Below are 25771 nucleotides of genomic sequence, written 5' to 3' on the forward strand. Positions count from 1 at the left end.
TTAGCTACCCTCCAGTCCATAGGAACTGATCCAGAGTCGGTAGACTGTTGGAAAATGATCACCAACGGATCCACTATTTCTAGGGCCACTTCTTTAAGTACTCTGGGATCTAGACTATCAGGCCCCGGGGATTTAATAGCCTTCAATCCCATCAATTTCCCGAACACAATTTCCCGCCTAATAAGGATATTCTTCAGTTCCTCCTTCTCACTAGATCCTTGGTCCCCTAGTACATCCAGAAGGTTATTTGTGTTTTCCTCCGCGAAGACAGAACCAAAGTATTTGTTCAATTGGTCTGCCATTTCTTTGTTCCCCATTACAAATTCACCTGACTCCGACTGCAAGGGACCTACGTTTGTCTTCACTAATCTTTTTCTCTTCACATATCTATAGAAGCTTTTGCAGTCAGTTTTTATGTTTCCAGCAAGCTTCCTCTCGTACTCTATTTTCCACCTCTTAATTAAACCTTTTGTCCTCCTCTGCTGAATTCTAAATTTCTCCCAGTCCTCAGGATTGCTGCTTTTTCTGGCCAATTTATATGCCTCTTCCTTGGATTTAACACTATCCTTAATTTCCCTTGTTAGCCACGGTTGAGCCACCATCCCCGTTTTATTTTTACTCCAGACAGGGATATACAATTGTTGAAGTTCATCCATATGATCTGTAAAGGTTTGCCATTGCCTATCCACCGTCAACCCTTTAAGTATCATTTACCAGTCTAATCTAGCCAATTTGCACCGCATACCTTCAAAGTTACCTTTCCTTAAGTTCTGGACCCTAGTTTCTGAATTAACTTTGTCACTCTATCCTAATAAAGAATTCTACCATGTTATGGTCACTCTTCCCCAAGGGGCCTCGCACAACAAGATTGCTAATTCGTCACTTCTCATTACACATCACCTAGTCTAGGATGGCCAGCTCTCTGGTTGGTTCCTCGACATAATGGTCCAGAAAACCATCCCTAATACACTCCAGGAAATCCTCCTCCACCGCATTGCTACCAGTTAGATTAGCCCAATCAATATGTAGATTAAAGTCGCCCATGATAACTGCTGTACGTTTATTGCACACATCCCTTATTTCTTGTTTGATGCTGTCCCCAACCTCACTAAAACTATTTGACGGCCTGTACACAACTCCCACTAGCGTCTTCTGCTCTTTGGAATTCTGCAGCTCCATCCATACCGATTCCACATCATCCCAGCTAATGTCCTTCCTTACAATTGCATTAATTTCCTCTTTAACCAGCAACGTCACCCCGCCTACTTTTCCTTTCTGTCTATCCTTCCTAAATGCTGAATACCCCTGGATGTTGAGTTCCCAGCCTTGATCACCCTGGAGCCATGTCTCCGTGATGCCAATCACATCATATCCATTAATTGCTATCTGCGCAGTTAATTCGTCCACCTTATTCCGAATACTCCTCGCATTGAGGCACAGATCCTTTTAACACACTTTGCCCCTTGAGAATTTTGCTGTAATGTGGCCCTTTTTGTTTTTTGCCTTGGGTTTCTCTGCCCTCCACTTTTACTATTTTCCTTTCTATCTTTTGCTTCTGACCCCATTTTATTTCCCTCTGTCTCCCTGCATAGGTTCCCATCCCCCTGTCATATTAGTTTAACTCCTCTCCAACAGCACTAGCAAACACTCCTCCCAGGACATTGGTTCCGGTCCTGCCCAGGTGCAGACCGTCCGGTTTATACTGGTCCCACCTCCCCCAGAACCGGTTCCAATGTCCCAGGAATTTGAATCCCTCCCTGCTGCACCACTTCTCAAGCCACGTATTCATCTGAGCTATCCTGCGATTCCTACTCTGACTAGCACGTGACACAGGTAGCAATCTCGAGATTACTACTTTTGAGGTCCTACTTTTTAATTTAACTCCTAGCTCCCTAAATTCGTCTCGTAGGACCTCATCCCGTTTTTTTACCTATATCATTGGTACCTATATGCACCACGACAACTAGCTGTTCACCCTCCCGTTTCAGAATGTCCTGCACCCGCTCCGAGACATCCTTGACCCTTGCACCAGGGAGGCAACAAACCATCCTGGAGTCTCGGTTGCGGCCGCAGAAACGCCTAGCTATTCCCCTTAAAATATAGTTCCCCTACCAGTATAGTTCTCCCACTCTTTTTCCTGCCCTTCTGTGCAGCAGAGCCACCCATGGTGCCATGAACTTGGCTGCTGCTGCCCTCCCCTGATGAGTCATCCCCCTCAACAGTACCCAAAGCGGTGTATCTGTTTTGCAGGGGGATGACCGCAGGGGATCCCTGCACTACCTTTCTTGCACTGCTCTTCCTGTTGGTCACCCATTCACTATCTGGCTGTGTACCCTTTACCTGTGATAAGACCAACTCGCTAAATGTACTATTCACGTCATTCTCAGCATCGTGGATGCTCCAGAGTGAATCCACCTGCAGCTCCAGTGCCGCAATGTGGTCCGTCAGGAGCTGGAGGCGGATACAGTTCCTGCACACGTAGTCGTCAGGGACACCAGAAGCGTCCCTGACTTCCCACATAGTACAGGAGGAGCATAACACGTGTCCGAGCTCTCCTGCCATGACTTAACCCTTAGATTAACCTAATTGGGCAACAACAATGCTAAAGGTTACTTATTGATAAAGAAAAAAGGAAAAACTACTTACCAATCACCAATCAGTTACCCCCTTGGCTGTGACGTCACCTTTCGATTTCTTTCTACTTTTTTTCTGCCTTTTCTCCCTGCTGCAGCTGCTCCAGTTGGCCACTCACGAACCGACCCCGGAACTCTCGCCTCTCCTCCGCCATACTGCCAAGAACTCTGCGTTCCTCCAGCACTGGCCTCTAGTGCACCCCCCCCCCCCACTACTTCCTTCATCCCACCATAGGCGCTGTGCCTTCAGCCATCTCGGTATTCCCTCCCTAAGCCTCGCTCTGCTCCTCTAAGATGCTCCGTAAATTGTTCACCTGTCCTAATGTTTCCTTCTTTGGCTCGGTATCAATTTTTGGCTGACTATGCTCCTATGACGCGCCTTGAAATGTTTTGCGATATTAAAGGCGCTATATAAATACAAGTTGTTACTGTTGTATTATTAGTTTTAATACATGAGTACAAAAGAAAGACAATTCACTCACACCTCCAGCGTTCACTGGTGATTTACGACTGGTTATATAGGGCTAGCTTTGCCGGCGCTCAGAGGGCAGGTTTGGAGGCGGGTCCGCTGTCAAAATCTAAAAGCTTGCCAGCAGAGCGATATCCCACTCTGAACCTGCCTCCGTGTAAGTTTCCCAAGTGCCGGCTCTGCAGACCCAGCGGCGGGTCAGGCAATTGAAATACTTAAGAAGCTGTTTCAAGGTATTTAAACAGCATTTTACCAGCAACTAAACATTTTTCCAGCTTTCTGACATCTTTCACGTAACTCGGGAATCATGTCAGGTGTGTTGGGTTTTCAACAACTCTCCATTGCTTTGGGTAGGTGATAGCTGCAAACATGATATAAAAGCTACCATTGCACAGCTGTTCACTTTCCAATGTAGAAGCTGGAATTCACTTTTCAGCTTTAGGAAGGTTGGAAGTGTTTGGGGTAAACTCTCTATCCAGTGTCACCTCCTTGGAGCGACTTATCTCACCATTGACAGATCGCTCAACTTCAGCTGCCATCTATTCCATCAGCATCGGTGCCCTTGATAAAATCTCACCTTGGTCCTCAGAATTCCACCACGATCAGCCCCAACACCAATATCACTAAACACACCAGCATCACCATCAACACCACCAATCTTCTCCACAATCACCTAATGCTGCACAGGACTCAGGGCATCAGCACCCGACCACATTGCTGCCCGGCAGGCCAGGGATGGCCTCATTATGGCCAGATTTACTTCACTTGATGCTGTACACCCTGGCTGCCACATGATGCACCAGGTTGGCACCACCTCATACCAACACCATAAAGCATCCCTGCAATGACCAACCCATTCCTGTCACACTCATCACCATTGCGGGGGTTACCCGTATGGCTCACCATGTACTACAACTTACTAAGCCACTTCCAAAGGTGTACACAAATCTGTCCAAGATGGCAAAGTGCTCAAAATGAAGATTATGGGGCCGAAATTGCTCCCCGAAGAATAGGTGTACTCACCATTTGTGAAACTTTTACTCCCCCCCATATTCAGGCCTTGATTTTTTTTTGGTTGGGGCAGATGTGTTGGCAGCCTGGCCAAACCCGTGGCTGCCATTGTTGGGCCGACCTCGGAATCGGCCAACAAATAAAATAAAATGGCGCCCGCGGAAATGCGCCCTCCCCTTTATGGACGGACGTGCCACCCAGGCACACACAGCTTCCTGCAGGGGAAACCCATCAGTGGCATCGAGCGGCGACTGCTGTGCTCCCGCGGGGCAATTTCCCGCGCGGGGCAGAAAGGGGTCGCCGCCGGTTGGAAGGGGGTCGGCCAATGCCCGACGGGGGGCAACAGGGGCGGCACGGAAACCCATTCCCGCCACTCCCAGGGGCAATTTCAGATGGGTTGGCCCATCCGTCTGCCCCCGGTCGTGGGCGGTAATGGGCCTCAAGGAGGTGAGCAATTTCGGGCCCTTAAATGTTTGACAACACATTACCAGAAACTCTACATGAACATTGGCTAAAAGATCCAAGTGTCTATCCTTGTGTGTTGTTAGTTGGTATGCTTGCAATACGATGAGGCTGTGTGAGGGTGGCTAGTGAGATGGGGAGGTGATAATGTAGATAGAGAGGGATTGGTGGAGGTGCAAGGTAAGTTGGTGTGAGTAAGGATGTGCAGGAGTACGGTAGGAAAGGCAGAGTGATGGGGATGTGATGAGTGGCACAGCAGGATGAGGTTGAGTGCGGCTTTGCAGTACCGAGATCATTGAAAGGTTTACGCCACTGCAGCCTGATCTTCCTGACGATATCCCTGCTTGTATCCTCCTGTCCAATGTGCAACCAAGCTATGTTGGTATCCTGGGGAGGTCCCTTCCGCCCATGGGAAGGGAAGAGGACCTCTCTGTATGCTGTGACTCCCTCCATAAGCATCTGGAGGGAGTCATGGGAGAGCCTGGGTGCAGCCCTGCATCTTTGTGCAGTGATTGTTAGTGTTTGCAGCACCTCAATGCTGCAGAACACTGACAGCACAATTGAATGAATGTGGCCATTGGCCCTTTAAGGAAACCAGCTGATGATGCGTCATCAAATGACGTCATCAGACCTACTTCCTTTCAATTGGCTGGGAACCTCACAGGGCAGGCTTAACAAGGTAAAATCACTTCAACAGAGGGGGCCGCAACCGGGAGCTGGGTTCCAATCCACACTCGAGTCAGTCGCCCGCCTCTCTCCCGACTGGGTAGCAAAAATCGCGACCTTAGTGTGCAAATGCACCAAACATGGGGAAGGTGGGGGAATCATTGAAGTCACTGGTATTTGATTTGTTTAGCATCCAAACCTTACTCATGCATGAGAGGGACATTCTGAGACATCTCGATCACAACAGATGTTACAAAAATTGATTTCGGATAACAAAAAATAAACAAAAATCTAGTCCTTCAATTCTCAGTACGAGAGATTTTTTTCTGGAGGGGGAAACACAATTAGCTTGAGCCTAGAAATTATTGTTGGCAACATCAACGGTCACAGTGTGTTTGGAGAAAATTCCTCTCTCTTATTTTAGCAGAGGCATTAATCTGCTTATTTTAAATACTTTCTACTAAAAGCCACCTAAATGGCAACTGTTGAATATTGTTATGCCAGACAGTATTCGATGGGGTCACTCTAACCGTAAAAAGGACATCCTCTCATCCAGACAGGTTATGAGCAGCTCATTTATTATTCTTTGCATTTATTGCAAACTAATGGAAACATTAAGCAAGTTATAACATTTGAAGGAGCTCAGATGGCAGAGGGGGAAAAACACCATCAGCAAGAATAAAAGACTTGTTTCAAATCAAGCCCCATCAACACAAGTCAATGAGGATATTGCATGTTTTCAAGGGTGTCCTTGAAGCATTTTCTCTGCCCTCCTGGGGCTCACTTGCCGTGACGTAGCTCAGAATAGAGTGCTTGTTTCAGGAGTCTAGTATCGGGCATGCGGACAATGTGGCCCATCCATCGGAGCTGAATGAGCGTGTTCAATGCCTCAATGCTGGGGATGTTGGCCTGAGAGAACATGCAGACGTTGGTGCACCTATCCTGCCAATGAATTTGCAGGATTCTGCAGAGGCAGCGTTAATGATACTTCTCCAGTGTTTTCAGCAGGAAAGGGGTACTGAGGGAATGATCAGCCATGATCTTATTGAATGGTGGTGCAGGCTCGAAGGGCCGAATGACCTACTCCTGCACCTATTTTCTATGTTTCTATGTTTGAGGTGCCTACTGTACATAATCAAGTCTCTGAAGCATATAGGAGGGCAAGTATTACTACTGCTCTCTAGACCATGAGCTTGGTGCCGGGTTTGAGATCCTGGTCTTTGAACACTCTTTTCCTCAGGTGGCCAAAGGCTGCACTGGCACACTGAAGGCAGTGTTGGACTTCGTCATCAATGTCTGTCCTTGCTGATAATAGGCTCCCGAGGCATGGAAAATGGTCCACGTTGTCCAAGCTCCCGTTATAGATCTTGATAATCGGGGTGCAGTACTGTGTGGTGGGGGCAGGTTGGTAGAGAATCTTTGTCTTACAGATGTTTAATGCAAGGCCCAGACTCTCATACGCTACAGTGAAGGTGTCAATGACAGTTTTGAGTTCGGCGTGCGAATGTTGTTCCGTCAGAGGGACAAATACAAGGCATCGTGGCAACACCCTCGCTCCAAGCACTGGCACCTGCTCGACTATGTCATCATCCGAGCCAGGGATTGCAAGGGGTATGGCGAGAAAGCAGGAATGGGGTACTGAAGTTGCATGTTCAGCCATGAACTCATTGAATGGCAGTGCAGGCTCGAAGGGCCGAATGGCCTACTCCTGCACCTATTTTCTATGTTTCTATGTGCGCATCACCCGCGCCATGACAGGAGCCGATGACTGCTGGACGGACCACTGCGATCCGATCCATATTGACATCAACATAGCTCCAAAGCGGAGGGGGCAGCAGAAGCAGTGCCGCAAAAATGTCAATGCCGGAGCACTTAAGGACTCAGCTAAGAGAGCCCTATACAGCCAGAGCCTCACAGCTACCCTGGCGTGCCTTGACGACCCAGAGATGCAGAATGCCCACAGCGCTTGGTCTGCCCTCCAGGCCTCCATAACCTGTGCCTGCGAAGAGACGCTCGGTCACTCAACCAGGAAACACCAGGACTGGTTTGATGAGAATGATCAGGACATCCAAGAACTAATAGATCGCCAGCGCAGAGCATTTCTGAGCCTTAAACAACAACCCAATGCGGGAGCAGCGAAACAGCATTACTGACGGGTCATGGCTGAGGTCCAATAAAAAACCCGGGACCTAAAGAACAGGTGGTGGATGGAGAAAGCACAGGAGATACAGCAGCTGGCCGACAGCCATGATGTGCGAGGATTCTTCATCACAGTCAAGACCACCTACGGGCCCAAATACCCAAGGCCCCACCCCACTGCTGGCCAAGAACGGGGAAACACTCATCAAGGACACCGAGGCAGTTGGGGCCTGCTGGAAGGAGCACTTCGAAGATCTCCTCAATCGAGACTTGGCCTTTGACTCGAGTCTTCTCGACTCCATCCCGCAGTTTGCTACCCGCCACCACCTCAGTGAAACCCCAATGTTGCACGAGGTAGGAAAAGCCGCAAGACAGCTCAAAAACATCAAGGCTACGGGTGCTGACGGAATCCCTGCTGAGGCATTGAAGTATGGCAGAGAAGCACTGCTGCCGCGAATACACGACCTCAACTCCCTCATCTGGAGGGAGGAGAGCATGCTGGGGGATCTCAGAGATGCAGTAATCATGACCATCTTTAAAAAAAGGGGACAAGTCTGACTGCGGCAACTATAAGGAGGAATCTCCCTGCTATCAGCCACTGGGAAAGTCGTCGCTAGAGTCCTCCTCGACCGTCTTCTTCCCGTGGCCGAGGAGCTCCTCCCGGAGTCACAGTGTGGATTTCATCCCCTACGGGGCACAACGGACATGATTTTTGCAGCGCGACAGCTACAGGACAAATGCAGAGAACAGCGCCAGCCCTTATACATGGCCGCCTTCGACCTTCCAAAGGCCTTTGACACTGTCAACCGCGAGGGTCTATTGAATGTCCTCCTCCGTTTCGGATGCCCCCAAAAGTTCGTCACCATCCTCCGCCTGCTCCACGACGACATGCAGGCCGTGATCCTTACCAACGGGTCCATCACAGACCCAATCCACGTCCGGACCGGGTTCAAACAGGGCTGCGTCATCGCCCCAACCCTCTTCTCAATCTTTCTCGCCGCCATGCTCCAACTCAGTCAACAAGCTCCCCGCTGGAGTGGAACTAAACTACAGAACCAGTGGGAACCTGTTCAACCTGTGCCATCTCCAGGCCAGATCCAAGACCACCCCAACCTCTGTCGTTGAGCTACAGTACGCGGATAACGCCTGCGTCTGCGCACATACAGAGGCTGAACTCCAGGACATAGTCGACGTATTTACTGAGGTGTACGAAAGCATGGGCCTTACGCTAAACATCCGTAAGACAAAGGTCCTCCACCAGCCTGTTCTCACCGCACAGCACTGCCCCCCAGTCATCAAGATCCACGGCACGGCCCTGGACACCGTGGATCACTTCCCATATCTCGGGAGCCTCCCATCAACAAGATCAGGCATCGATGACGAGATCCAACACCGCCTCCAGTGCAGCCTTCGGCTGCCTGAGGAAAAGAGTGTTTGAAGACCAGGCCCTCAAAACTACCACCAAGCTCATGTAATAGCTGCCCTCCTTTATGGCTCAGAGACATGGACCATGTACAGTAGACATCTCAAGTTGCTGGAGAAATATCACAGACGATGTCTCCGCAAGATCCTACAAATCCCCTGGGAGGATAGGCACACCAACATCAGCGTCCTCATTCAGGCTAACATCCCCAGCATTGAAGCACTGACCACACTCGATCAGCTCCGCTGGGCAGGCCATATAGTCCGCATGCCAGACACAAGACTCCCAAAGCAAGTGCTCGCAGTTCCTTCATGGCAAATGAGCCAAAGGTGGGCAGCGGAAACGCTACAAGGACAGTCTCCCTGATAAAGTGCGACATCCCCACTGACACCTAAGAGTCCCTGGCCCAAGACCACCCTAAGTGGAGGAAGTGCATCCGAGAGGGTGCTGAGCACCTCGAGTCTCAACGCCGAGAACATTCAGAAATCAAGCACAGGTAGCGGAAAGAGCATGCGGCAAACTAGTCCCTTTCCTCAACGATTATATGTCTCACCTGTGACACAGTCTATGGCTCTCGCATTGGACTGTTCTGCCACCAAAGAACTCACTTCAGGAGTGGAAGCAAGTCTTCCTCGATTCCAAGGGACTGCCTATGATGATGACTATGATGCTGCTCACAAACGCAAGCATCGTCTGCATACTGTAATTCAATGACAGAGGGTTGGAACAACCTTGGATCTGGACTGGAGGCGACGGAGGTTGAATAATTTTCTGCTTGTCCTGTAGATTAACTCCACTCCAGCGGAGAGCTTGTTAAAGGTGAGATGAAGCATTGCAGCGAGGAAGATTGAGAAGAGCATTGGTGCGATGACACAGCCTTGCATTTACATTTACTAGCTTGAACCTCAGTCTAGCCTGACTTTGCATGTCAAGCTGGCACAGAACTTTCTGCATCAAGAACCTTGATGTAAGCTGCACGTACACACTGACTGCTCTCTGTTTTAGATTCAGAACTGCTAATGTCAATCTGTGGGATCAAGTCTTTGCTCCAGCTAATCAAAGATCGGCCCCTTTATCCTGGTCTCAGAAATGGCGGTAAATCAAAATCATTAATCTAGATTGGGGCCCACCCACTGAACTGTGAATAGGATTGTAAACAGCCCCAAAACTCCCGCAGAACGTAAACAAAGACAGCAAACATATACCTCCCATAATTTAATTAAACCAGAGCCAGCCATCAATACTGATAGGAAGCAATTCCTATTATTAACCTAAGATGTTCATTAATGAATGTACCCATTCCAATTAATTGACACCTGGACCTCATTATTGTTTGCAGTTTTCAATCTGCATATGTGAAGAAAACCATTGTCAACAGGTCTGAAAGAATTCTAATTTAACCGATAACATGCTGGTTCTAACGGTACAGAAGTACAAATTTAAAAATTCACCTCAGACAAAAATCTATTTTGCTACAGTGCTATTCAATGACAACGGCCAGCTGAAAAAAATATTGAGGATTTCCACCCCCCCCGCTGCCAAATCCCCCATAACCAGAGCTAGGAAAGTGTTGTATATCTGTAAAGCATGCACTCCCATGTCCTGCCACCAGGGAGCACATCCCCTGAAGTCCCAAGGGATCCCAGCATCCCTTGAGAGCACTGTATATAAGCCGGCCCCTAAGGCCTGCTCCTCACTCTGGAGTGTCTTATTAAAGGCTGAGGTCACTGTTACTTTAACCTCCCTGTGTGTGGCCTCATCTGTGTTAGGAACACAATAACTGGCGACGAGATTATGAATCCAACACAAAGATGCAGCAAACTGTGGGCATCCTGGAGAAGTTCTCGGAGGATGAGGACTGGGAAGCCTATTTCGAACAGCTAGACCAGTACTTTGTAGCCAACGAGCTGGACAGAGAAGGAAGCGCTGCAAAAAGGAGCGGTTCTCCTCACGGTCTGCGGGGCACCGACCTACAGCCTCATGAAGAATCTTCAGATAAGTTGTACAAGGAGCTGTGTACATTGGTTCGGGAGCATTTTAACCCAAGGGAGGGCGTGCTGATGGCGAGGTGTCGGTTCTACACGTGCCAGTGATCTGAAGGTCAGGAAGTGGCGAGCTACGTCGCTGAGCTAAGGCGACTTGCAGGACAATGTGAGTTTGATGGCTACCTGGAGCAAATGCTCAGAGACTTTTTTGTATTGGGCACTGGCCACGAGACCATCCTCTGAAAACTTTTGACAGCAGAGACACCGACCCTCAGTAAGGCCATTACGATAGCACAGGCGTTTATGTCCACCAGTGATAACACCAAACAAATCTCTCAGCACACAAGTGCTAGCAATGTTCATAAATTAACTGGAATTGTGTTTGCGAGCAGAAATGTACAGGGCAGAAACCACGAGTCTGCAACTGCCAGCAGGGCTCAGGTGACCCAGATGACTCAGAGTCCGCAACAAAGGATGAATGCAAGGCAATTCACACTTTGTTGGCATTGTAGAGGCTTCCATTCAGCCTATTCATGCCACTTCAAAGGGTATGTTTGCAAGAGCTGTGGAACAATGGGGCACCTCCAACGAGCTTGCAAACGAGCTGCAAGCTCTGCAAAACCTGCTAACTACTACGTGGCAGAGGAAGATCGGTCCATGGTGGATCAAAGCAATTTCGAGCCTCAGAGAGGGGACAGATGCTGAAGTACACGGGGTGCACGCATTTGAGACGAAATGTCCACCTATAATGCTAAATGTAAAATTGAATGGCTTACCCGTAGCCATGGAACTGGACACTGGCGCTAGCCAATCCATCATGAGTAAAAAGATGTTTGAGAGACTGTGGTGCAACAAGGCATTCAGACCAGCCCTGAGCCCCATCCACATGAAACTGAGAACGTACACCAAGGAGCTCATCACTGTCCTGGACAGCGCCATGGTCAAGTTCACCTATGAGAGCATGGTGCACGAACTGCCACTCTGGATTGTCCCAGGCGATGGCCCCACACTGCTTGGAAGGAGCTGGCTGGGCAAAATCCACTGGAACTGGGATGACATCCGAGCGCTATCACATGTCGATGAGGCCTCATGTACCCAGGTTCTTAACAAATTTCCTTCCCTTTTTGAGCCAGGCATTGGAAACTTTTCCTGGGCGAAGGTACGGATCCACTTGGTCCCAGAGGCACAACCCATTCACCACAAGGCGCGAGCGGTACCTCACATGATGAGGGAGAGAGAGTGGAAATCAAGCAGGACAGGCTGCAACGCGAGGGCATCATCTCCCTAGTGGAATTCAGCGACTGGGCCAGCCCGATTATTCCAGTACACAAATGTGATGGCACAGTCAGGATTATAAAGTAACTATCAATCGTTTCTTGCTACAGGACCAATACCCACTACCTAAGGCAGCCGACCTATTTGCGACGCTGGCAGGAGGCAAGACGTTCACCAAGCTCGACCTGACTTCGGCCTACATGACGCAGGAGCTGGGAGAGTCTTCGAAGGGTCTCACCTGCATCAACACGCACAAGGGACTGTTCATCTACAACAGATGCCCGTTTGGAATTCGGTCGGTTGCAGCGATCTTCCAGAGAAACATGGAGAGCTTACTCAAGTCGGTACCACACACGGTGGTCTTTCAGGACGACATATTGGTCACGGGTCAGGACACCGCCGAGCACCTACAAAACCTGGAGGAGGTCCTCCTGCGACTGGATCGCGTCGGGCTGCGGCTGAAGAGGTCGAAATGAGTCTTCATGGCAACAGAAGTGGAGTTTTTGGGGAGAAAGATCGCAGCGTACGGCATTCAGCCCACAGACGCCAAGACCAAGGCTATCAGGAACGTGCCCAGGCCACAGAACATCACAGAGCTGCGGTCGTTCCTGGGATTCCTCAACTATTTTGGTAACTTCCTACCGGGGTTAAGCACCCTCTTAGAGCCCCTACATGTGTTATTGCATAAAGGTGAGAACTGAGTATGGGGAAAAAAACCAAGTAATTGCTTTTGAGAAAGCCAGAAACATTTTATGCTCCAACAAGCTGCTTGTATTGTATAACCCGTGTAAAAGACTTGTGCTAGCATGTGACGTGTCGTCGTACGGAGTCGGGTGTGTATTACAACAAGCTAACGTTGCGGGGAAGTTGCAACCTGTCGCCTATGCTTCCAGGAGCTTGTCGAAGGCTGAGAGGGCCTACAGCATGATTGAGAAAAATGCATTAGCGTGTGTGTTCGGGGTAAAGAAAATGCATCAGTACCTGTTTGGCCTCAAATTTGAGCTGGAAATTGATCACAGCCCCTCACATCCCTGTTCGCTGAAAACAAGGGGATAAATACTAATGACTCAGCCCGCATACAAAGATGGGCAGTCGCGCTATCAGCGTATAACTATACCATCCGCCACAGGCCTGGCACCGAGAACGGTGCGGATGCTCTCAGTCAGCTACCGCGGGGGTGGAACTGGCTCAGCCTGCAAACTTCTTGATGGTGGCGCAGCCCGCAGACTTGTTGATGGTCATAGAAGCGTTTGAAAATGATAAATCACCTGTCACAGCCCGCCAGATTAGGACTTGGACCAGCTAAGATCCCCTGCTGTCCCTAGTAAAAAAAACTGTGTACTGCATGGGAGCTGGGCTAGCATCATTATTGAAATGCAAGAGCCAATCAAGCCATTCCAGCGGCGAAAGGACGAGCTGTCCATTCAGGCAGACTGCCTGTTGTGGGGTAACCGCGTAGTGCTACGAAAAAAGGGCAGGGAGACGTTCATCTCGGATCTCCACAGCACACACCCGGGTATAGTAATGATGAAAGCAATAGCCAGATCCTACGTGTGGTGGCCCGGTATCGATTCTGACTTCAGAGTCCTGTGTACGGCAATGCAGCGTGTGTGCTCAGTTGAGCAACGCGCCCAGAGAGGCACCACTAAGTTTGGGAGGCAGAGCGGGCAGTACAAACCATCAAACAGAGTCTTAAACGAGTCACAGAAGACTCACTCCAAACCAACCTGTCCCGAGTACTGCTCAGCTACCGCACGAGGCCCCACTCGCTCACAGGGGTACCCCAGCTGAGCAACTCATGAAAAGACATTTAAAACCAGACTCTCGCTGGTTCACCCCAACCTGCATGATCAGGTAGAGAGCAGGCGGCAGCAACAAAATGTAAACAATGGTCGCGCCACTGTGTCACGCGAAATTGATCTGAATGACCCTGTGTATGTGCTAAACTATGGACATGGTCCCAAGTGGATCGCGGGCATGGTGATAGCTAAAGAAGGGAGTAGGTTGTTTGTAGTCAAACTCGACAATGGACACATTTGCAGAAAGCACCTGGACCAAACGAGGCTGCGGTTCACAGACTGCCCTGAACAACCCCCAGCAGACACCACCTTTTTTGAGCCCACAACACACACCCAAAGGATCAACGACACCACGCCGGACCAGGAAAGCGAACCCATCACGCCCAACAGCCCAGCAAGGCCAGACTCACCTCGTAGCCCTGCAGGGCCAACAACACGCCAGCCCAGTGAGGACACAGCCAACACACCAGAACAGACATTTGTACCGAGGCGGTCCACCAGGGAAAGAAAGGCTCCCGACCGCCTCACCTTGTAAATAGTTTTCACTTTGACTTTGCGGGGGGGAGTGATGTTGTCTATCTGTAAAGCATGCACTCCCATGTTCCGCCACCAGGAAGCTCATCCCCTGAAGTCCCAAGGGATCCCAGCATCCCTTGGGAGCACTGTATAGAAGCCTGTTCCTCACTCTGGAGTGTCTTATTAAAGACTGAGGTCATTGTTACTTTAACCTCCCTATGTGCAGCCTCATCCGTGTTAGGAACACAATAAAAAGAATCATAAGTGGTCTACCCAAAATGCAGAACACTAGTGGGGGTACGACGACTGCACAGTCGGGTTACATCTTACTCATGTGCCAGGTTGGCAATTCATGCATCATCTGAAGGCTGAGATTTACCATTTAGACTCCTGGGACGTTTTTTTAATTGCTGGGAGAGTTTACACCTGATTCATTCAGTTGATAGTGAGGCTGCATTAGTAAAGAAATAAAAATGTCCTTCAAATAATAAGGCAATGACAAGATCAAAATGACGGATTCCAGTCACTGGAGGAGGTCATTCTCTTGATGAAATGTAAGGCGGTACAACATGAAGCTGGCCATCGTAGACTGGGTGATGTGTAATGAGATAGGACTAATTAGCAATCTTGTTGTGCGAGACCCGCTGAGGAAGAGTGACCATAATATGGTAGAATTCTTTATTAGGATGGAGAGTGACACAGTTAATTCAGAAACTAGAGTCCAGAACTTAAGGAAAGGTAACTTTGATGGTTTGAGGCATGAATTGGCTAGAATAGACTGGCAAATGATACTTAAAGGGTTGACGGTGGATAGGCAATGGCAAACATTTAAAGATCACATGGATGAACTTCAACAATTGTACATCCCTGTCTGGAGTAAAAATAAAACAGGGAAGGTGGCTCAACCGTGGCTAACAAGGGAAATTAAGGATAGTGTTAAATTCAAGGAAGAGGCATATAAATTGGCCAGAAAAAGCAACAAACCCGAGGACTGGGAGAAATTTAGAATTCAGCAGAGGACAAAGGGTTTAATTAAGAGGGGGAAAATAGAGTACGAGAAGCTGCTTGCCGGGAACATAAAAACTGATTGCAAAAGCTTCCATAAATATGTGAAGAGAAAAAGATTAGAGAAGACAAATATAGGTCCCTTGCAGTCGGATTCAGGTGAATTTATAATGGGGAACAAAGAAATGGCAGACCAATTAAACAAATACTTCGGTTCTGTCTTCACGAAGGAAGACACAAATAACCTTCCGAAAGTACGAAAGGACCGAGGGTCTAGTGAGGAGGAAGAACTGAAGAATATCCTTATTAGGCAAGAAATTGTGTTCGGGAAATTGATGGGATTGAAGGCCGATAAATCCCTGGGGTAACCTGATAGTCTGCATCCCAGAGTACTTAAGGAAATGGCCCTAGAAATAGTGGATGCATTGGTGATCATTTTCAACAGTCTATCAACTCAGGATTAGTTCCTATGGACTGGAGGGTAGCTAATGTAACACCACTTTTTAAAAAGGGAGGGAGAGAGAAAGCGGGTAATTATAGACCAGTTAGCCCGACGTCAGTGGTGGGGAAAATGTTGGAATCAATTATAAAGGATGAAATAGCAGCGCATTTGGAAAGCAGTGACAGGATCGGTCCAAGTCAGTATGGATTTGTGAAGGGGAAGTCGTGCTTGACAAATCTTCTGGAATTTTTTGAGGATGTAACTAGTAGAGAGGACAAGGGAGAACCAGTGGATGTGGTGTATTTGGACTTTCAAAAGGTTTTTGACCAAGTCCCACACAAGAGATTGGTGTGCACTTGTTATTGGGGGAAATATACTGACGTGGATAGAGAATTGGTTGGAAGACAGGAAGCAGAGAGTTGGGATAAACGGGTCCTTTTCAGAATGGCAGGCAGTGACTTGTGTGGTGCCGCAGGGCTCAGTGCTGGGACCCCAGCTCTTTACAATATACATCAATGATTTGGATGAGGGAATTGAGTGTAATATCTCCAAGTTTGCAGATGACACTAAACTGGGTGGCGGTGTGAGCTGTGAGGGGGATGCTAAGAGGCTGCTGGGTGACCTGGACAGGTTAGGTGACTGAGCAAATGCATGGCAGATGCAGTATAATGTGGATAAATGTGAGGTTATCCATTTTGGGTGCAAAAACACGAAGACAGAATATTACCTGAATTAGGAAATTAGGCAGATTAGGAAAAGGGGAGGTGCAACGAGACCTGGGTGTCATGGTTCGTCAGTCACTGAAAGTTGGCATACAGGTACAGCAGGCGGTGAAGAAGGCAAATGGTATGTTGGCCTTCATAGCTAGGGGATTTGAGTATAGGAGCAGGGAGGTCTCACTGCAGTTGTATAGGGCCTTGGTGAGGCCTCACCTGGAATATTGTGTTCAATTTTGGTCTCCTAATCTGAGGAAGGACATTCTTGCTATTGAGGGAGTGCAGCGAAGGTTCACCAGACTGATTCCCGGGATGGCCGGACTGAGATATGAGGAGAAACTGGATCAACTGGGCCTTTACACACTGGAGTTCAGAAGAATGAGAGGGGATCTCATAGAAACATACAAGATTCTGACAGGACGGGACAGGTTAGATGCGGGTAGATTGTTCCTGATGTTGGGCAAGTCCAGAACCAGGGGACAGAGTCTTAGGATAAGGGGTAGGCCATTTAGGACTGAGATGAGGAGAAACTTCTTCACTCAGAGAGTTGTTAACCTGTGGAATTCCCTGCCGCAGAGAGTTGTTGATGCCAGTTCATTGGATATATTCAAGAGGGAGTTAGATATGGCCCTTATGGCTAAAGGGATCAAGGGGTATGGAGAGAAAGCAGGAAAGGGGTACTGAAGGAATGATCAGCCATGATCTTATCGAATGGTGGTGCACGCTCGAAGGGCCGAATGGTCTACACCTGAACCTATTTTCTATGTTTCTATGTTTCTATGAAGCAGTTCATTAAGCTATACATTAACTATAGCGATAAATGTCAGTTTCCCAGTAAATTACACCTATGATAATAATACATTTTAAACACTAAACTAATTTTAAACCTTTGATCGGCTGACAATCATTCCCATATTACTGTTTCATGTTTGTAAGCCATTTTATTCGCCATTAAAAGTTTTGCTAATTTTTCAATTAAATTTCAGAAAGTGGTCTCCCATTACAGCTTCCCAAATTGTGCAGCAATGGACTGCTTTGAACTGTCATTCCTTTATTGACTGCTGCCATCGGAACACTTACCTTTCATCCTTTACATGCATGTCATCAACCGTCTGCCGAAACTGGGTAGTCCCAGCCATGGCCAAAAAGCAGGGATCAGATTTTGGGTCCCTGAGCTTCTCCAAGATCTCCACACACCTTCTCAGCAGTTCATCAATTCCCAGATCCCTAAAGCAAGAATAAGGGCAGATTTCAGAATGTTTAACTAAAGCTATACTGAGTAAGAATGACCCACCAGCCAAGTAAGATGGACCCAAACTACTGATAAATGATGTTACCTACTAAAAGTCTTGCACTAGAGCTTTTAGAAACATGACAGTCGATATCAAGTGATGGTAAACATTAGTACCTACCTTTATAAATTAGAATTTGAACAAGAACTAACAGTTACGGTTATTCCAGTTCAATGCCTGCTCCATATTGCCCAGGTCTCTATAGTCACTCCTATAGTGTTGGATTTGTCACTTCAGATTTCAATTCTTGTTCGAAAACAAAGTAAAACTCTTGCAGGATAGGTTCAAAAATAAGGAAACCAAATATATGTAAACAGGAACTCTACCAACAACCCTGCTGGTTTAGCTGGTAGATTATGAATTCACTTGCCAGTTGTTGGATTTATATTATGAATTTGCTTATTAGTCTTGATTGCAGTGCTGCAAATTTCCACTGGTCAGATCCCATATCCATGGCAGCCAGAGACAAATTGTGTGCGCAGAAGCTTAATTAGATACAATTGCTGGAAAGTTGCTATTCAGAACTTGGATTACTGCTGCTTGACTGTCCCTGATAAACCCACTGCTGGCTGAGTTATGTCAGTCTTCCTCTGCCGAGATAAAATGGTAACTGGTGCTGCTGGAGGTATTCAACTTTACTGCTTTGGCACTACTGCCCCTGGAGCTGTCGGGAGGGGTGGAGAAACAGTGCTTCAGATGGGCCTTGGCAACTCTGGAAGAAGTAACGCCCAGTGAGAATGGTGTGGGGGAGGCGTTAAGATCAGGCCGAATCAACCTACCGGCTCACGGCCGCACTGTCTCCGCCTGGCGACATCTTATCTTCACCCACTTTGAAGTCGGCCTAGGCTCCCGCTGCAGGCAAGCGAGGGGCTCATTTAAATGTAGAAGTCATGTCCCAATAACGTGTTTTTACGAAGACTCGGGGGAGGCCCGCCCAGTGTCAAAGCTGCCAAAGAAACCCGGCGGGATGCAGCAGAGTGGCCAGAAGAGACCAAAATAAGTAACATTTTTGAATCTTAGGAGCAGAAAGAAATCCACGGGCCTCTCTTGCCCCAGCCCTGCCTTTTCCTCCCCACACTGGCATCTGTTGGGAACTTCCCCCACCAGCTCTTACTTTATGCCAGAGCTCGTTCCTCAGGTCCCCGGAGGTGGCAGGCTCCCACCTCAATTCCCACTCCCACCCGCTGGCCATGACATCGATCCCAGCGGCTTCGGGCGAGATCTCAATGGTTCAAACATGGCCCTGTTATCCGCTATAACAGCCCTTAAGTTAAAATCAGCTGACTCGTGTCCTTCAGAACTGCTGCGTGGGCCGTCCACTTTGGGTCTCCCATGCACCTGCTTTCTCCCCAACCCCCCTCCCCCATCCCCACCCCCCCTTAAAATAGGGGCCACTGTCTCGTTTACTTTGCAAGAGCATCATTGAAACATTTTAAAAATGAGCAATTCCTAGAGTGAAATACAATGCATACTTGGAAGGATGACTAATGCACTGCAGCCCCCTCATTCACACGTAGGTCACCAAGGAATGCCGGGGAGAGAAGGAGAACGGCGTCAACTTATCCATCAATGAGCTACTTTGTTTACCGCCACAAATTACTTTGTATAGAAATAGCCCAAGATGACAAATGATTCATCTACTTTCCATTTAGAAACACCACTGTTCCTTCCTGATATACAAGATACATTAATCTTAGCAATTTAACGCCACATAGAATCCTGCTTTACTTGGAAGACTTTATGTTTTTACACTGAAAATAATTTTTAGCAAAGCAGTGGATTTTTCCTTATTATGAGGAAGATTTATACGTTGTATCTCTCACTGATAATGAGTCACTAGTGTCTTTTATAATGAACGATGAAGTGATTTCTCAGCATGTCCAGAACACATTGTCATTATTAAGATATTTGTACCCACAGATTTGTCGCAAAATGGGCAGTATCGAATCCGCCGGCTATTGTACACAGCACCTGATACTCCGTTTCATTGCAGTAGTTTTCTGGGGCAGAAAATTCCAGATTTCCACTGTGTGTGAAAAAGTGCTTCCCGATTTCACTCCTGAATGGCCAATCTCTAATTTTAAGGGGGGTTCCGGAAGGTCTTGCGATTGGGAAGGAGAGTGGAAGGGGGGAGGGTGGGGGAGTTAAGCCTGGGGCAAAGGAGACCTAAACTTTCCTTGTGGGGAGTGGAGAGGTTGGAAGGAAAAAAAATGGCAAATTAAAAAAAAAAAGATTTACATTTATATAACAACTTTCCATCCATAATTAGATGAAACCGACACCGATAAAAGATGAGGTTGGATTTTCGGTTCTGCTCATTTTGGGGTGGTAAAGTTTGCGCTCGGGAGCAGTTTGTGCCTCAGTCAGCAAAATACATCAGCTGGGCAGAGTGCGAAGGGAGACGTTACACACCTCTTTTAGGGTCCAAGGCCGGCTGAGCAACTGAAAATCCATTGCTAAAGTGCCGGCCTTGGAGTGCCCCAAGAGAGGATTCTGTGGCACAAAAAAAAAATCACAACTAAAAACACAACAAACATTCCCAATATCTTAATAAACTACATCGCAAAAATAAAACTAAACAAAACAATCAAACTTACCTCATTCATCAAGTCCATCACTCACTGCTGACGGGACAGCTCTGACCGCCTGCCGCGCTATCGGGTGAGTGCACAACAAATTTCACTGCGCAATCGAAACCGGCGGCATTGCACACCAGCTCGACACTCCTGGGCTGTGCTGCTCCGCGCCCCCCTCAAAACCGGCAATTCATTTCCCGGCGGGGCCCTGAGAACTGGCCGCCCATCCGAAAACCATTGCCGCCCCCATTACCGCCCCTCTGGGGCGCAAACAGAGGCGGCAACATAGCGAAAATCCAGCCCAGGAACTACAGCTTCAAAAGTGGCTTGTGTAAACGTACAATTTCCATTACTAACAGTACTAGAAATTTCAGAAGGATGTATTACACTTTGTTTTGTATTTAGAACAGATATTGGTGAAACGTTCTAGTTTCTGCATTTGCGTTTGAAAATCAATGTTGGAATAGAAAATGCGAGCGTTAATTGTATTTCATTTAGCCACTTACAATTGTTGTCAATGGATCAAAATAACCCATGTAGACTGAAATTCTAGTCATCCTATGATCTATTCCAATTCATTAACATTGACTTTTCAATTAGTTAATGTAAAGGCAGACAACCTCTTTGTGTAGAATTCTCCCATACCCAGACATCATGAAGTTCTACAATATATTGAAATAAAAATAAGTAGAGCTGCCCATGCCTACTTTTAGGGCATTACTGGACCACAACTTTGAATCATTTTGAATGTTTTTTCAAAAACAAGGGAGACGAACAAACTTACAAAAACATCCCTTTACAACATCTAAATAGCAAATTAAAGAGCTCTAGTCTCTTATCAAATAATGTTCCCTGTAAAAATGAACATCCTGTTCAGTGTGGTGATCTTGCTAATAATGGACTTCACATGGAGCCAAAATTCAGCAGCGCAAGAAAGCTGGCACACCTATGATTTTTTTTTCTTTGTACTTATCGCACGGATCCTCGATGCGGTCGGAAGAGCCATTTTCAGGACTTTGATATTTTTTCAAAGTCCCAGAGGAAATGTGTCATAATGGGGGCAGGCCATAGACTCAAAGCCAGGCTGAGTGGCTGAATATGGGTCGGACAGGGACTCTGCCACTGTCAATTAGCAGTGGAGTAGTGGTGATGTCACAGCGCGTGTGCATCACCATGCTCCCTCCCCTCCATTAAAAGGGAGAGATTCTGGCATTTTTTATCTTCAGCCACTGGGCCACCAGGGAAGGTTTCGGCCGGGCCAGTGGCATGGCACCCAAGAGGGGGTGCTAGGATGCCCGGCCGAACCTGGGGGCACTATTTTGCTGGCCGATTAGGAAGTCAGCTGGCAAAAATTATTACATGGCGGCCACAGCACTGCCGGGCCACACTCAGTCTTCAGAGGGTGCAGCGACAGAAAAACCTGTCCAGGGCACCGCATGGCAGGGGATCGATTGATGCAGCTGAATTTCAGACGGAAGATTTTTTTAAAGGTGAGGGAAAGCGACAGTGTGCATTCTGATGTCGCGCTTTTGGCGGTCACCAGAATCGGGCGGTACCGGGTCGAGGCCAAAAAGTCCCCGACCTGAATCGGCCAGTTGACCCCAAAGCGACGGCCATTGGATTCCCATGCATGGCCGCCGCTAACGGACAGTAATGGGTCTTTCTGAGACCCTGAATTTCGCCCCAAGTCTATTCTAAATCATTACTGTCTGCTGCTCTTAATTTGAAGTTGTTTCACTCAAAGTATGTTAATAGTATAGATGCATTTAGGTGGAAGCTAGATAAGCACATGAGGGAGAAAGGATTAGAATGTTGATAGGATGAAATGAAGTAGGGTGGGAGGAGGCAGATCATAAACACTGACACAGACCTATTGGGCCGAATGGCCTGTTTCTGTGTGTAAAGTTCTATGCAAATCTCCGAATCGAAATCATGCAAAAATGTGCTATTTTATTTAAGCTACTTAATTCAAATGACTAGATAATTAGATTTTTTTTGAGCAAAAACAATTCTGAATTAACAAGAATGGACTGTATAGTATTAATCCAACTAACAAAAAGTTTGTTCACCTCCTCCATGCTGTGTGGCGCTCCTTGATTTGGCTGGAGAACTGCTCTAATTCATCTGCATCTGAGGGTAATGACTGAAGAGACAGCCGTTGGAGACCAGTTAGACAACCAGGAAGTCTCTGGATCAAGGTATAATATTCATGGATGAAGCCATCAATCTCCTGCAAGAAATAACCCACTACATGCATTTATAATCGTCCATTATACACCCACAAACTAAAATAAGCCAACTTGAATTAAGGTTTGATTTCATGTCAATTGATACAGAAATTTATCAGAACAAAATTAATACAATTTACTCAGGAGAGACTCTTATAAAACCACAAATTTGCTACTGTTGTTCTACAGTACAAAACTTTACGCTAATCATACATAAATGTTCTTGTGCAAAAAAATCCACCTTCAGAGAATTAACCTCATACTTTTTTTTAGTTAAACTTAGTTTGTGCTCACATGAAGTTAACTGAATTTTAACATCTCTAGCATGTGTGCACTGCATGAGAACACCATCATCTCCAAATTCCCTTCCAAGTCACACATCATCCCGATTTGATATATATCGTCATTTCTGCATTGTCGCTGGGACAAATTCCTGGAACTCCCTACCTAACAGCATTGGTAGTTCCTTCACCACAGGGACCTCAACACTTGAAGAAGGTGGCTCACTATCGCCACCTCGGGGTAATTAGGGGTGGCCAATAAATGCCAAGCTTGCCAGCGACGACAACATCCCATGAATGAATAATAAAATACATGCAATAAGTTAACGTCATGGTAAAACTATTGATTTTGAAACAGTATAGCTAAGGTCAATATTCAGCAACACAAGGAGTTACCCTGGACAGGACTCTCATCTATCAGCCTCATCTCACCAACACTGGCCAAAAGTAAAAACCAGAGCGAACCTGGTCCGGAAAGTCACTGGAATATCATGGGGGAGTACAGCCAGAACACTTCACACCACAACAGTGGCCCTAGTCTATTCTGCCCGCCATTCGCCATGACACCACCATGCTCCATTAGATGAAAAAAATCATCAGCAACATTGACCTTCCCATTCACGAAGACTTGAAAAATCCATCACGAAAGCACTTAAAATCACACCAGCCATTCCGGGAAACAGCAGCCAATATTCATGCAGCTGGTATCAACCCACTATCCAGATGGGGGGGGGGAATCATGGGGCGCTTGCAACATAAAGAACGAAAACCTCATCACTGACCCAACATTAGAGGTCCCTGGCTTCGATCTCCCTCGAAGACAGTGGACAGCGCTCAACCGAATTCGCACAGGTATGGATGGTGCGGCCACCTGCTCCACAAGTGGAAGATGAGGGACGACTCAAAATATGACTGTGGCCATATGTCCCAGACCATGGAGCACATCACATCAACCTGCCCACGAAGAACTGTTGCATGAGGCACCTCGGGCTGGATTTTCGGTTCTGCTCATTTCAGGGTGGTAATGGTGATGGGGCGGTAAAGTTTGTGCCTCAGTCAGCAAAATTGGGCCGAGTGTGGGGCGGAGCGCTAATGGAGGCGTTACACATCTCTCTTAGGGTGCTAGGCCAACTGAGCAAGCAAAAATCCCGAGCTAAACAGCTGGCCTTGGAGCGCTGTAAGAGAGGCCTGGGGGGGGGCGGGGGGAAACCTGAAAAAAAACCCACCAAAAACATTCCCAATAAATAACTCACGCCACAACATAAATCGCAAAAAAAAAAACACAATCACTCTTACCAGAGGTCAACATTACTTTCCTCACTGCAGCCGCTACAGCTCGGACCGCCTGCTTTCACAGGCAGTCCCAGCACGGTGCTCTACGGAGTGCTATGGATCAGGCGGCAGCCAAAAATCAAGCTGGTGTCGCAACCAGGGGTGTTGCACAGCGGCTCGCCTCTTCTGGGCGGTAATGCTCCGCGCCCCGTTGATACTGAAAGTCCCGGCGGGACGTTAGAAGCTGGCCGCCCGCCGGGAAGTGCTTACCGTTGCCGCTAACAGGGGCAGCAGAAGACCGAAAATCGGTCCTCCGGAGGCCGTCGAATGGATCGCCAAACTAGACATCCCTAAAGAAGCTTTTCCCGTTATATGAAAGTAGTAGTATCACACACAAATATCTTTGGGAATGAAATTCCTCAAATGGATAATTTTAGCAAAAATTAGTTCACAATTTATAATTAAAATCGACTTTTCAATAAAGTGCAGGAGTTATTTCACCCTCTTTGTGTATCTATTCTCCCCTCGGCACTTAGCAGAATTACGTGGTACTTTTTGAATATCTGGATTGTCCCAATTTAAAAATGTATCCTTTTTATTATCTAAGAATGGTTACAGGAGGCATGAGGAGGAGCACCAATCAGTGGCAGAACAGAATGCTGCTTTGTGTCTGTTGTTGCCAAGTTACTGGAATGTTACCGTGGGAGGAAGTAAATCAGAGCATCATTACCATCATGTTCTGTCTTCGGCACCAGTTCACAGCAATGGTGACACAGGTCAATTGCAGCAGATAAGTGATTCAATGGAAGAGAGTAGAGAGAAAATGATTTTGTGATTTTAACAAAATAAATTGTTGCTAAAATACATCATGGGGAAACCCTGATCAGTTGAGAGAGGTGGGGCAGGGTGAGAGTGGGAAAGTGCATCATGTGGAAGGTTCGCAGGCAATGCTGTTAGCTGATCTCAGCTGCATGACAATGGAGGTGGCTCAGCTCTCCTGGGTTAGAGAGGGAAAAAAGAGAATCAGCAGTGACTTCCCCCTCGGAATCATGCCCCAGTGTAAGTCAGCAGAGAAAGGAGAAAACTAGGAGAAGGAAATTAAAACAGCCTCAGAGTGTGTCCAATTTAGAGGCAATCAGAATTATATTACATTTTAATACTGATATTATTGTGTGCAAATCCAAAATATGATGGGTGAGAAAAACCCTATTCCACGTATTTATACTTTGTAAAAACAAATGCACATTTTCCCACCAAGCTGCGTGGCGCTGAAACACACAGTAATTGCTTTTCACAGCTGTAAATCTGGTGTACTATTTGCATACTCCCATATTTTTACTGTATCCTAAATGAAGGGGAGTAACTTACACTGCTGAAGTCAAAGTTATTTTATCAGAATTGCAACTGTAAAATGGGAGATACTAATGCACCAGACGTAATGGTGGTAGAGAAATATTTAGCTGGTGGCCTTGAATGAAAATTAAAGTTAGCAGGCTCAATGGTGAGTAGTTGAGTCATACAGATCAGGGAGTTGCAACTACAATCCCCAATCAGTGAGGAGTTAGCTAACATCACCAGAGG

The 25771-nt window shown here is 47.2% G+C and overlaps 1 protein-coding gene across 2 annotated transcripts in view; it reads right to left on the reverse strand.

Moving 5' to 3' along the window:
- The window catches only part of LOC139267356 (uncharacterized), a 177815-nt gene that overhangs the window by 107198 nt on the left and 44846 nt on the right, over nt 1–25771 (reverse strand). Inside the window, exons 7-8 of one of the 2 annotated variants that reach the window (XM_070885560.1) lie at nt 22479–22639; nt 17622–17768 (exon numbers count right to left, since the gene is read on the reverse strand). In XM_070885560.1, coding sequence (XP_070741661.1) covers nt 17622–17768; nt 22479–22639 — 308 coding nt within the window. Of the gene's footprint in view, nt 1–17621; nt 17769–22478; nt 22657–25771 lie in introns of both variants that reach the window. The other variant, XM_070885561.1, reaches the window with a different exon arrangement.

The sequence above is a fragment of the Pristiophorus japonicus genome, chromosome 7 (assembly GCF_044704955.1).
Source record: "Pristiophorus japonicus isolate sPriJap1 chromosome 7, sPriJap1.hap1, whole genome shotgun sequence".
Lineage (NCBI taxonomy): Eukaryota > Metazoa > Chordata > Chondrichthyes > Pristiophoridae > Pristiophorus > Pristiophorus japonicus.